Source organism: Panthera uncia, assembly GCF_023721935.1.
Source record: "Panthera uncia isolate 11264 chromosome A3 unlocalized genomic scaffold, Puncia_PCG_1.0 HiC_scaffold_11, whole genome shotgun sequence".
Classification (NCBI taxonomy): Eukaryota; Metazoa; Chordata; class Mammalia; order Carnivora; family Felidae; genus Panthera; species Panthera uncia.
In genome coordinates this window covers 68317706-68332394 of record NW_026057578.1, presented here as the reverse complement: position 1 = coordinate 68332394, position 14689 = coordinate 68317706, and the positions used below count along the sequence as shown (strand labels likewise).

Genomic DNA, 14689 nt, shown 5'->3' with positions numbered 1-14689 from the left:
ACTTAGTCAACTTCATGGGAAAGTATGTGGATTTTTCTATATTTAAATTCCAGTGTGTTTATTCCAGTCTATTGCCAAGTCCAAAACCCTATACTTCATTGTATGTCCTTGCATTTAGAAATTCCTCTAGTTGTGCTGAAAATGGGTTTTATATAGCAGCATGTTCAGTAACTATTCATCAACTTTTGTAACTAGGAAGCTCATATTGCTTTATATAAAGGAAACCAGCTAGAGACATTTAACCACAAACCAAATATCAAGGGTTTTATTTATTTTTAAAATAAATAAGTTGTGAACTAAACAGTAGCATTCCAATTATACAACAATGATACTATAATTGATTAGAGGAATTCATTATTAATCTTAAGTTTAGTTGAGAATACCATGTAATCTAATCTATCCCTGGTAATACCATTATTTCAGTAGAAAAAATTGGCTTCCTAATGATTACCTGCATCACAGCAAATAGAAAATTCAGAGTGATAAATCTTATTATTCTTTTCAATTATTTACCAACTTCAGTAGAAAAATATTTGATGGGTAGCAACTCAAACCCCCCCCATTATAAACTTGTGTTTCTTCTTCACTTACTTACACTAATACAGTTAAAGCCCCTTCCAAATTCATGTCAATCTGGCGATTCATGGGTATCTCAAAGACTCCACTTTGCCTTAATGTTAATTGAGAAAGTAGGTGTTTACACTGATTTCCTAATGTTAAAACACAAGCTATGATTGCAGCAGTAAACACAGAGTCTCTGTATTCATTTCTCAGTCAAAAAATCTTATCACTTACTTTTCATTTATTTTTAGTGTGGAGCAAGTTTCCATGTTACGATGCTCATTAATATTTAATACCTTATGGAAATATATTTGTTTATGGTGATCATGCATTTCCATTTTCATTGTTGCAAAATGTTTACCAGTTTATGGCATGAGATATTACTTATCTTCCATATTTGGGTTGCCAGAAATTCTCCCAATCAGACATGCTCATAAATAGCCACCTTGATTTCACAATTATCTCCTTTGTTCTGAGTGGTAGGAAAGCGCAGGAGTTAAAATCCTTCACACATTCCTGTATTTTAAAATTGGTATATTCCCTAAGGTGACTTGAGAGAAATTAACACTAGTTTCTACCTTTCTGGGAAAATACTAGAATGCTCTGACAAATGTTAAATTGCTTCAAAATTAGATATATAGGAATAATTTTACATTTTACCCACAGATGACAACAACAACAACAAAATAACAACATTAGAAACATCTCACCTGTTTTCATTGTTATTTCATATTGTATTTGTCATGAAGGAATGACGTTACAACATCCCAAAGTTGACTAGTTTCCCAGATTCCTCTTAATAAAATTCTTAGAAAGGAAAAAAAAAAAGGAATTAACATTATTAGTATCTGCATTGTGTCAAGCAATGTGCTGGGAGTATTTGATCATTTGATGAGAGGCATTGTAACAAGGTAGTTAACAACACAAGTGTTAGTTTGTATCTTACTCCTTGCACTTATATCTGCTAGGTGTGACCTTGACTGTCTGGATCAGTCTCTCTGTGCTTTCTTTTCTCATTTGCAAAATGAGTGAAATTCTAGAATTTACCTCATAGGGCTGCTTTGAGGGATAAACTAAGTTAATGTAAGTAAAGCACTCAGAGCATGCTTGGCATGGAGTAGGCACGTAACATTAAACATTGGTATTATCCTCATCAACTCCTATGAAGTGAGATGCCATTATCCGTATTTCACTGATGAGGAAACTCTCAGAAAGTTGAAGCAATTTCTGTAGAAACAACACAGGAAGTCATACTTTAAAATAAAGTAAGAGCTTGTATCACTAAATTATGTTGTAATTTTTTCCCATTCTAAGCACATACTGATAATTTTCCCTATGCATATTTACTGAATAAAACAAACAGATCTTGTGGCTGTCCATATTCCTTAAACTAGATATAGTAGTTACTTTGATAACTGCAAAGCAGATTACTAAGGTAGTTCCTTACTTGTGTGTGTGTGTGTGTGTGTGTGTGAGCATGTGTGTGTGTGTGTGTGTGTGTGTGTGTGTGCGAGCATAAGGGGCAGACACAGAAGACTTGACTTTTTGTTTTAAACCTTATGCATAAGAAGTAAGAATGTTAACACATCTTTGAATCAAAACCACAGAAGAGAGTCCAGTGAAAACTATAATACAGTGGAAGTTCTGTGTAGCCCAATTAAAGATAAGATCAAAATTTGCAAGGGCAAAATTAAATAAACAAGATACTTGTTCAGGTCGTATACCATAGTGGCAATTAATGTGTGTGTGTTTTTTTTTGTTTGCTTGTTTGTTTTTATGATTCCGGTAAGGGACAGAGCTTTACTCTTATGAGTGCATCTAGAAATCTGTCATCACCATAGGATTCACTGGTGAATATACATGCAAGATCTTAGGGGCATTATAGAAACTTTTAATTCAATTCTTAATAATTGGTTGTTGATTCCACTTACTTTTGCAGTAAGGTTTACTTCCATACTAGACACATATGGATGTTTCTTATATGCTGTTTGCTCTAAAACCTAATGGTAAATGCTAGAAAAATCAAAACAGTCCCTGAATTAAGTAGACTCTTTTTTTTTTGGTCCGAGTTCACTTCTTGACTGCATAACCTTAGATCAGGCATTAAATTTGAGATTTAGCTCTACATTATTTAAAATTTAATTTATTTAATTTTTTAATCATGGCAACATTATTATTTCAGTCCATTCCCAAAGAAAATATGGAGAATAAGTTGGAAATCACTAGTATTCCTATTTTAAAGCCAAGAAATCCGGATTTCAGAGAAGTGACTTCCATTGGATCAAGCAGAACTAAGTAGGTTTGAAACTAATAAAAATAGTATTTATTCAACACAATTACAAATATTTTATGCCCATTTAATCTATTTGTTCTTTACAACATCAAACAGATGATGTGGGAACTATTACTATATCCTTTTTATAGATGAGGTGACTGAGGTATTGTAATGTTAAGTATCTTACTCAAGGTCACAGCTAGTAAATGTCAGAGATGGAATTCAAGCCCAGATGACCTAATTCTAGTTTCTATACGTGTAATCACTTGACACTCTGTCTTTGTAAAGGCAATAGAAACAATAAAACTTGTGGTTCCTACCTTCAAGTTATTTAGACTCTTTTACAAATGTAGTGAAAGTATAAATATGCTTATCATAGGAATAAGTTATGGTTTCTTTGGAAGGAAATGAATATTGCATTTGGAATGTATGTTATTTCAGTACTCCTGAATTTGTCTAGTTCTTACAGTCTTGGTTTATAGGGCCTAGAGGCAGAAAATAGTCTTATCCTATAGCATTTGAGACTGGAGCTATTAGGTTTGTGGTGTTGAAATGAATATGTCTGATCTTTCTGCTCTAAAACTAACCTAAGTTAGGAATAAAATAGGGTTAGGAATTTAAATGTCCATAGCACTCAAACTGTAATTTAAAGCCATACACTTCGGACTTGTCTACCACCTATTCTGCAAGCTCCCTGAAAGTTAACTCCTTTGTCACCAAACCCAGCAATGCCTACTGGGCATGCCCAAAGATATGGTTAGAGCCTCGCACGGAGTTTCACTTCCTCCAGGTTTTACCAGCTGCAAAAGACAGGAGGAGACGGATAGAAGAGTTAAACAGGTACAGAACTTGGTTTGGCTCAGAATGTCCGTGGCCAAGGCAGAGCACGGAAAGCTGGGGGGTGACAAGAGGCTGTCGCAGAAAGCACCTTGTCAGACAGACTTGAGTCTGGTTTACAAGTTGGTGCATTAGCCTGTTAGGTCTTTCTGGCACAATTGGTAGGCAGATCGTGAAGGTTTGAAGATCGCTCAGGTTAGGGCCACAGTTAGGGGTGGGGCAGGGACGTTGGATCTAGGGGAATGCCTGAGACTGTGTGGGTCTTGCCTGTCCCTGCATTCCTCGAAGAGCTGCAGCTTTTCAGGGTTCCAAACAGGCGACCAAAGTGCGCAAGTAAACCCGGAGCTCATCTTAATCACTGACTTCTTGCCCCCTTTCTTTTAGCTGCCCAGCTCTTCCGTGGCACCCTTTCAGGTACCCTCGCCCAATCACGACTAAACCCCGGAGAAGTGGAATCTCCACACAGGTTTCCGTGGGTCTAGCAGGGGCCTGGGCATGCTCAGTAGGCTACGTGGTTCTCTGGTTCTCTCTCTCTCTCTCTCTCTCTCTCTCTCTCTCTCTTTCTCTCTCTCTCTGGGGTAGGGTGGGTGGTGACAAGTTAGAAGCTCTTGCGTCAGGTCCCCGCCTCCAGGATCGGGCTTCCCCTGCAAAGGGACGAAGCGGAGGTATAAACACCTCGCACCGCAGCGTCCCGACCTGGAAGGGCTGTGCCCGCGGGCCCAGCCCACCAGGATCTCTGCCTGAGGACGGCCCGCCGCTCTCCATGGTACTGCGGAGAGCTCAGCTCCGCCCTTCTCTTTCAGAAGGACAGCACCCGGCGTCACGTAACCCAGCCTTCTCAGGCTCCACCACCGCCTCCTCCTTCCCAGCTCTTTCCCTCTCTTCCTCCTCCTCCTGCTCCCCTCCGTTGCCTGTTCTCCCCTCCCGCACTCCTGGAGATAGACGCTCAAGCCTGACGCCTCTGAAAAGGCAGCGGCAGTCGCCTTATCCACAGACCTCAGGAAATTCGCTTTGACCGATGCATGCTTCAGGCTCTGGGTCGAGCTAAGGGGAATAACCGGGCAGGTAAAGAAGCTCAATTTGGGTTGGGGGAGGGGATGGGGCGAGGCAAGCTGGAGAAGGATATATTTCCCCCTTGTAACTGAGCCAGGAGCTGCCACAAATGCACAAGGAAGGATGGGTGGTGGGAGGGTGGAGGAGTATAGATCTTCGTTGTTTTGCATGAAGCTTTTTAAATAGATGGCAAGAAGATGAGATGGTGGAACTAGGATAGTAACTTAAAGGCTGAATGCAGTGATTTATTAGCAAAAGAAAGAAAACAGACAAGTTAGAAACCAAAGCAATAAAATATATCTGTATGTACATCTTTATTTCCCTTCCCCATCAGCCCCATGCTGTGCCTATCCTTAATTTGTGCAGTTGACTCCAGGCTCCAAGAAACTGCACTGGTATTAGAGATGGAGCTTGGAGACTGGGCGGGAAAGCCAGGGAGAATTTGGGTGTGCATTGGTATTAAGAGACTTTGCAAAAGCGAGGGGGTGGGGGGGAAAGGCACTTCTAAAAATTATCCCAAAGATTTCAGGTTCTTGGTGATGGTATATATTGAAGGATGCATGGAAAGATATGTGTGCATGTGTGTGTGTGTATGTGTATATGTGTGTGTGTGTGTGTGTGTGTGTGTGTTATAAACATATTAAAATAAATGCAGCTGCAGCGGACGAGCATACTGTATCGATCCTTCCAGTGGCTTGGGAATGAATTTGATTCTAGAAATGAAAGAAAAGATTAATGAGGCTGTTAGTCTGCTTTTGAATTAGAGCGCTTCTTCCTTTGGCTGCAGTAAGGTTGTTTTTCAGATCCTTTTATTTCATCCTCTAATTTGTGAACTCACCAGGTTTTTCCGGCACCTAGAGAGAATCCTCTTTCTCCATATAAATACAGATACTCTTCACACACAATGAGCTTCCTCTAAGAACTGGGAGAGTCAGTTGACCTCCCTGTGGTAAGAATATGTATGTGTTTCCCCCCTCTCCTCCATTCCTTAAAAAATTGTCAAGGTATGCATTAGTGGAGGAGGGAAGGAGAGAGGAGTGAAGAAAGGTTTTGTGATCTATGTAATATTAATTAATAAAATAATCAGCGCCCATCACCCCTCTCTTTCTCTCTCTCCCCCCCCCCCCCCTCACACACACACACACACACACACACACACACACACACACAAAGATTTTCTAACACATAAGCTTCAGGATGGTTTCAAAGCACTACTCTTGATCTTGAAATTTCAGATTTATTTTGCAAAATGACTGAAAAATTGGCAGATGTCCGAGTCCACTTAAAAATGAGAGTATATTGAATAATATGCTATCTTAGGATGATTTTTAAGAGCACCTTTCTTTGGGGTTGGCACAGGAGTAGGCAAGATATGGCTGGTGATTGCTGATGGTGTGGAATGTATCAGCCATAATAAATAAGCAACTGAGATGGTTATTTCTTTTTTATTTCTACTGGCCAATGTGTATGTGTCTATATGTGCTCTGTTGTCCGTGTGTGTGTGTGTGTGTGTGTGTGTGTGTGTGTGTTGAAAAAGAGAGAACCACTCATCAATTTCATCTGGGGAGGAACTTGAAGTGGGATCCCCTAGCTTGGTGGCTCTCAGCTGACACCTGTAGGGATTGCTCTGTACTGAAGAGAAATGCTCTTAGCTCCCTCCATGGAGGAGCAGCAGCACAATGCGGTGCCATAAATTACTGCTAGTTTCAGCTTGTAGGGGAAAAAAGTGTTAATTGCATAGTGAGCTTCTGTGTCCAGGCAATAAATGTGTGTGCGTGTGTGCCTGTGCGTGTGTGTGCAGGGGGTGGGGTGGTATAGTGGGAAATGTTGAGGGAAATGCTTGCGTTTGCTTGACATGACCAGATGAACCATTTGTGGTTTTTTTCTTTCTCTTTTCTTTTCCTTTCTTTCTTTCTTTCTTTCTTTCTTTCTTTCTTTCTTTCTGTCAAAATGTAAGAGTAATGTTCTTTTGGCAAAAAACAAACAAACAAACAAACAAGGCTTAAAAGCAACTCACTACTTACGATTTCTGCACCATTTCAGGAAACTGTCAGATTAGGGTTGGATAAAGAGGTGATTTTATAGTGAGTGATTCAAAGACATGATTTCATATTCTAGCATCCTGGAGCCACAGCAGCTAAGGTGTCACACATGCCAACTGCTGTTCTGACCACACAAATTCTAAGAGCTGACAGCCAGATAAGGACTCGAAGGGGAGTAAGGATCACTACACTGTTTGGCAAAATATTAAATACTTTACCCATCTTTAGAGGAGTTAATGTCATGGCAAGTGAGACATAAATGCTGCCCAAAATAGATATGACTCCAGTTACATGTTTTCTCTTAGAACAGATTATTCTTTTAATAAAAGGAAAATACTTGTCTGAAATTGAAAAGACACCCCCAAGAAACCATCAATGTTCTTTCTTTGAAAAACCTAAAATGGTAGGAATGTTATACAAATTCAAGCCAGTCGCAGTTTGATCTGTTTTGCCTGTTGTAAAATCTGTATTAACTGAGATTTGAATAGGATGTATTTTTATTGTCCATGTTATCAGTGCATGTTATAAGCAGAAGCCCTTAAAGGGGCCTCTTTTGCTCCCCTTGTCATATTTAAAAAAAATAAACTTTCTCAGAAAAAGTAAAAGATAACCATAAACAAATCTGTATAAAATCCTAAGAGGGTTACCTATTAACAGTTATAAAAAACTATAAGGGCATAATGGCTGATTGTAAAAGTGCAATATTAACTATTGGGAGACATCAGGTCTTCCTTGTAGATCAGGACAAATACGCCCCTTCCAATAAGGTTAACTCTGGCTTCCTAATGGCTCTAGTTATATACCTGGTTTCTGAACTGAATGATGATTTATATGATACTATAAATGACTTTAGAACTTAATTTTTATTTTAATTCTCTGCAGATTTTCTGGGTCCTTATAAAAAGACAAAACCAAAATGCATCACCAACACACAACCAATTGATATGCTGGCATCTTAATTTGGCCTCGCAGAGGCAGAGAGAAAAGAAGAGGAGCTGTTGTGACATCTAACAGCTTCTGGCTATTTCACAGCTTCAGGGTTTGAACCCTACCGTTGGGGAGGGAAAAAGAGAAGCAAAATCCAGCCTGTGAGGCCATGCACAAGGAATTCTGCATTGGCTACAGGGGTGCTGGTGGTCCATGATATGACAGAAGAAACAGGCCTTTGAAGCCACTCAGGGGTTAAGTGGTGCCGTAAAGAGGCAAGGAACCCTTTTCTCCCTTCTGGTTTGGGACATCACATCTGGAGGACACTCGAGGTACTCACAAGTATCCAAGGATCCTGGCTTATTGCTGACTTCTTGTACTTCTCTGACAAGTATTTGCTTCTTAACGGACTCTGTTTCCCTTTTGCCCGGTACCACTGATGGTACCTCGCAGATGATAGTATTCGAGGAGTGAAGCATCTGTTGACACCACCGATGCCCTTGAACTAGGTCATCGGACTCAAATGGATAAGTGACTTCCCTTGACCTTCTGTTAACGCCGTTTCCAGAACGTTGCTTCCAAAGTGTATCCTCCCTTTGGACTGGAAGATCTGCTGCTGCCCTGTACCACTGAGGTCTACGTTTTCCAGTTGGGAGGGGACTACAGGGAGAGAGGGAGGGGTTGCTGGAAGAAGAAGAAAAAAAAAAGAGGTAGATAAAGGAGGGCGCATCCCTCCCACTCCTGCCCATCCCCTTACCCTACTTGTTTCCAGACCCTTATTTCTACGTCACGGTGTCCAGGACCATTTTGACCCTGTCGGCCCCGGCACCCCCCCGCCGCACCCCAGCCCCGAGCATGGGGACGGCGCTTCTCCAGCGCGGGGGCTGCTTTCTCCTGTGCCTCTCGCTGCTGCTCCTGGGCTGCTGGGCGGAGCTGGGCAGCGGGCTCGAGTTCCCGGGCGCTGAGGGCCAGTGGACACGCTTTCCCAAGTGGAACGCCTGCTGCGAGAGCGAGATGAGCTTCCAGCTCAAGACTCGCAGCGCCCGCGGTCTCGTGCTCTACTTCGACGACGAGGGCTTCTGCGACTTCCTGGAGCTCATCCTGACGCGCGGCGGCCGCCTGCAGCTCAGCTTCTCCATCTTCTGCGCAGAGCCCGCCACGCTCCTGGCCGACACGCCGGTCAACGACGGCGCCTGGCACAACGTGCGTATCCGCCGCCAGTTCCGCAACACCACGCTCTTCATCGACCAGGTGGAGGCCAAGTGGGTGGAAGTCAAGTCGAAGCGCAGGGACATGACCGTGTTCAGCGGCCTCTTTGTCGGGGGGCTGCCCCCGGAACTGCGCGCTGCGGCGCTCAAGTTGACGCTGGCCTCGGTGCGGGAGCGAGAGCCCTTTAAAGGGTGGATCCGTGACGTGAGGGTCAACTCCTCCCAGGCCCTGCCAGTGGACAGCGGCGAGGTGAAGCTGGACGACGAGCCGCCCAACAGTGGCGGGGGGAGCCCTTGCGAGGCTGGCGAGGAGGGCGAGGGCGGGGTGTGCCTCAACGGAGGCGTGTGCTCGGTGGTTGACGACCAGGCGGTGTGCGACTGTTCGAGAACCGGCTTCCGCGGCAAGGACTGCAGCCAAGGTAAGGCCCGACGCCTGACCCACCGGGGGCCTCGGCCTGGGCAGGGCGCGGGGAGGCAGGGCGAGGCAGGCGGGGCCGGCTGGTGCATGGGGTCTTCCTTCTCTGGACAGTGTGTTGCAGCTAGTTTGCAAGGTGAAGACCTGTTTGTGGCCTCTCGGCCTTATCACCTCCCACAGCTCCTCCTTTGGCATCCTCTTAATGGTTTTTAAGCAGACCCATTTCCAGGTTCAGATTCCTCCTGGGAACCCTTTGTGCCAGCCCCACTTCCTTCCAAGTGGCAAGTACAAGGACCTCTCCTCTTCAGACTCCTCGGGTTGTTAGGCTGCTCCCCATCTTCAGAGGGCCATGGCCCACCTGAATGACCGCTGTGCTTTCCTCTACCACCTCTAAGTCTGTAATACGCAGATGTTCCCCATAAGATGCAGACAAGCATCTACAAGATTGGGCACACGTTTGGTGAAGAATGAAGTGCAGGGGTGGTTCAGTATGGTTGAAATCTCCACGTTTGTTATTCATGGTAAAGGACAGGGGGAACAGGATTCGTAGGGACTGCTTTGCCTTTTATAAGGAAAATGTAAAGTCCTGCTCCTGGTTGTGGAAAAATGGGGCAGTGGGAGGGGGCACATGTGAAAATTGTTTTGATTAGAAGGAGGAGGGTTCTTGGAATTAATGTGAATTTCTGCGGTTATGTCCACGTCCAACATTTGTCAGTTTAGGAAAAATTATGTGATTTCTCTGGTTTCTTGAAGTGGGAGACAGGTCAGCTAATATTTAGAAATGTTAGAGATTAAATAACGTATTTCTCAATTAGCAGATGCCTTGGGAAGATAAATAGCACAGAAATTTAGATGTTGTTGGACTGGGAGGCTTCTGTAGGCTAATAAAATAGGGAATGCATATGAAGGATTGCAAGAGATTTCCTGAGTATATTTAGCTAATGATATTTATCTGAGGCCAGGCTGTAATTTCTGTTGTTTTTAAGGATTGAAACAGTGCAGAGTTAAACACACACACACACACACACACACACACACACTCACACACAAAAACCATACTTGAGTTTTATTTTCTCCCTTTCATAAATAAAATTCAGTCATTAATGTGTGTCCAATGTTGCTACATGACAATGACCAAGGAAAAATATTTTATAAATACCGAAAAACCTATGAACAGAAAGTGACTGATATGCAAAAGATAAAACATGGATTTATTTGTGGCTGAGCAGGAGACATGTCAGGGTTTAAAGTAGATAGCTAATGGGTCAAATCAAGACAGTCAACACATGGATAAATGACATGTATGACTGAAGTTGTTTTTAAAAAGATTACTAAATCTGATTTAGCTGTAAGGACAAAAGCTTTATGTGTGGCTGTGTTTTACTGTATAATGTCCCCTGTTTTTTGTTTTTTGTTTTGTTTTTGTTTTTTGGGGTTTTTTTGCTGATACCAATAAGAGGATGTAGCCCTTGTAAATCTTATTAGACTTGGCAGTTCTCTCTCATTTGACTTTAAGAGAAATGAAGACTTGGTAAAATTTATGATAGTTTAAAGGGAGTACTTAGAAAGAAAAAAGCTGGTCATTAGAGAAAGAAGAGTTCTGTAGCCTTCATGGGTTTAAGGGGAAAAACATGTAAAGGGTTATTTTATTATTCTCTGCCTTCATGAAGGTTCCCCCCCGCCCCCATTATATTTTGGCTAAGTAATTGTAGAAGACTATGTATTCTATGGCCTATACTGCACTTCAGCTTGGCCAGTAAATTTCCATGGATTTAACACCAGGCTTTATAGTTAGGTTTTACCAAATAAAGCCTAATTTTATTTATTACAAAAATAAAACAGTACATGTTTTTCCTCTCCCAAATCTCATTTAATTGTAAATCTTGAATGAAATGGCTACATATGATGTTTTGCTTTATGATGATTTGAAGTTCCATACATCTGCACTGATTAATAGAAATAAATTTTGAAAAATGAACACTATTTTATGGGAATATTGCTCTAAGTATCCTAATGTCACTTTAAAATACAGAGCAGGCAGTTTAATGAAGGACACTTGAGATATAACTTCCTTCCTTAAATTAGGAAACAAATATGACACAATGACAGCTTGTTCTGTGTGGGAGGGTGTTTTAAATTAAATTTTTTATTTTTTTGTGCATTTTAAATGTAGGGAACCAGGGATCATGCATAATCAGGAACACTTAAGAGTGGAGAAAGCATGGCAAAAGTAATATGTTGAAGAGAAGCAGAATTAGATGTTTCTGAAATGCATTTTATTTTGCCAATGGATAACTTTCCATAACAGGAAGAATTTAGAATTACCAAGATACATAATTGAACAGTCTAGTACCTGATGCATAAGGTAGTTCAATTCAGAAAAGAAAAATCCGTCAGGATGGTTCTGGAGCATTGATTTGTTTTGAAAATTTGATCTGGAAACAGAGTGCAAAGATCACCTCTAATCATGAAAGGAAAACAAAAGGCTGGATTCTTCTGATTATCACAGAAATGAGAGATGGAGTGATAAAGGCAGAGTTGATCAGCCCAGGAGGATTGGCTCCATTTTGTGTATTTTCTCTATTTCATGTGTGTCAAGTGACTATTAAATAATTAATTGAGAATGGATGCCTCTCTGAACACCAATCATGTATTGATGGCTAGGGATAGATGGTTTCTATTCAGATGAAGTATAAGCAAAACCCTGCCTCTAGCCAGTATTTACACTGATTGCCACATTCTTTTTAAAAACTAATTTAGAAGCAAATCCACATTCATTATAGAAAATTTAGGAAAAAAATTAACAGCCAACATTAAATAAGATTCAAATTACATCTAGTTCTGACTAAATTTCTCTATTAACTTAATATTTAGTATCATTTGGTTGACTTCATATTAAAAATACAGTAAGAACTACTAAAAAGACAATGATAATATTCTTTCTCTCCTTTTTTTTCTGGCCCAGAATGTGTTGCCACAACTTCTGTATCTATGGTTTTCTAGAATATTTTTATTTAATGAGCTCTGTTTCATCCTTACTCTACTTTATTCAGGCCTAGCAAGTTTTATATATTTATTTATGTAGCAATGGAAGGAGAACACAAGAAAGGTTATGTGTCATGACCAGGTTAGTGGCAGAGCCTGCTTAGGAGTACAGGCACTTGTATTCTAGAGCCTTGTATTCTCTTCTCTGCTCAATAAGATTTCCATTTTATTATGATTGATTTTTTTTTAGGTTCAGGCATTATTCAGGAGGAAAATATATATATATATATATATATATATATATATAAATGGCTGATAGAACAGAACTAACTTATGCATCACTTATGTTCTTTGACCCTGAAAGTCAGCCTCAGAACTCAACTATCCAAGAATGTCATCTTTCTTGAATGATGGATGCTTATGGGGTACATAGCTTTTTCGGTGAACCGTACTCATCTAAGTGCCCCAGGACCATTATTATTTAATAAGTTTCTGCTTAAAAGGACTAATAGTTTCTTAGCAGCTTAAAAGAATTAGTGAATTCCATGGCTATCCAGCTTAAAAATGAGAATAAAAGGCTGATCAATGAGAAGTGAAGTTATCCTTTTTTTATGACTTTCAGGTTTCATGTATTTTAGGGTCATTTTTATTAAAAAATTCATACTAGACTGTGAGTGTCCCTTTTATTTACTTTCCCTATTTAAATGGTCATGAACACATACACCTTATGATGGCTATTTACTATAAATTACTAAACATGGCAGTGTGATAGATGTCATTTAATAAAGTCCCTTCTTTCTAAGACTTTACTAATGTTACCAGAGAGACAGCCATATTCACTCAGTCATTTCTACATTCATTTCTTTATTCAACAAATACTGATTGAAAGCTTTCTATGTGCCTGAGTAGTAGGCTCTGGGAATAATATGGTGAATAAACTCTCAGAAATAGCTCCTACGTTCCTAGATTTAGCATTCCAATGAGGAGACACAGTTATTAAAAAAAAAAAAAAGTAAATGGAGACTTAAAATGGCAGTATGTATTTTGGAGGACAGGTACATGATATTCTGAGAACTTAAAATAGTGTGAACTCACCTATCAAAGAAGGTTTCCTTGAGGATTGATGTTTAAAATCTGAGAGATGAGAAGGGATTAGCCAGAGTAATAATACTAGGTACAAAAGCCTGCTATAGGAAGTGTTGTGGCATATTCAAACAACTTAGAGAATGCCCTTGAGGATGGAGCTTTTATAGAGAGGAGTGGAGCCAGGTCTTTCAGGGCCTTCTAGATCATATCAAGCAAGGATTTGAATCTTTATGGTAAAAATGATGGAAAAACAATGGAAGGGGTTAGTGTGGAAGGTGGGCAGGAGGGTGCCATTATCAAATTTATATTTCAAAATGTCACTCTGGCTACAGTGTAGAGAACACATTGATAGGGGGCCAGGGAAAAAAGAGAAAACATTACTTTCTGTTTGTCAGTCCACAAAATTTCTTTAAGCACCCACTCTAAGCTGGAGACTGAACTAGGGGGACATGGGGAAAAACAAGGTTCTTTCTTTAAGGAACTTAGAATCTTTGTGAGTTTTGTTAAGCATAGAAATCTAAGGCCATTCATTGTTAAGAATTCTTGTTTCTATCTGCAAGAAGTATTTGAACACTTTCTGTGGATTATCATGAAGATAATATCCTCAGATAGACCCACCAAGTCTATAGACTTGGAGCGCATTGGCAATGTCATACTTTGTTGTACCCTCCAAGAACCTTGTTCAATATGCTTTTCTTGTGATGGTATATATCGGTTGATTAATTCTAGGCTTTCAATATTTCAACTGCTGCAATAAAGAAAAATATTACGTAGGTACTTAATTTTTTAATTCTAATTGAGAATTTTTATTATAATTAAGCAAGCCTTTAACACAAATGCATTTGTAAAAACTTGCACCCTCCATATAAACTAATACATTTATTCATCTCAATCCTATACTTAAATAGTGATGTTTACTATATTTACTCCAGTATATAGATATAGGTATTTAATGGACTTATCCTTTTATAATTTGTCTTTGAGGCTCTCCTATAAGTCAAAATTATTTATATGTATCTGCAAAGAAGCTAGATACTATATTTGAGCTTAAAAGCTCAAGTAAGATATTCTTGTAGTTATTGTAAACATATTTTATCATACATTTACATATATGCCAGTGAAATCATGTTCCAGCTTTGGATACCATTAAATGAAATGTGATAATAAATTTATAAAAAACAAAACAAAACAACTCCTGATTTACTACAGGAAGGACTAACACTATATAATATTTATGCTATTGTTAGCTATATTGTGAGACTACCTGAAGCTACCGTGGTTCCTGAAAAGTCATTGACCA

At 40.2% G+C, this 14689-nt stretch overlaps 1 protein-coding gene across 1 annotated transcript in view; it reads left to right on the top strand.

Moving 5' to 3' along the window:
* The first annotated feature begins 8550 nt into the window (after nucleotides 1–8550).
* The window catches only part of LOC125936992 (neurexin-1-like), a 104918-nt gene continuing 98779 nt past the window's right edge, over nucleotides 8551–14689 (top strand). Inside the window, exon 1 of the mRNA XM_049651462.1 lies at nucleotides 8551–9322. Within this exon, the coding sequence (XP_049507419.1) occupies nucleotides 8551–9322 (772 nt within the window). The remainder of the gene's footprint in view (nucleotides 9323–14689) is intronic.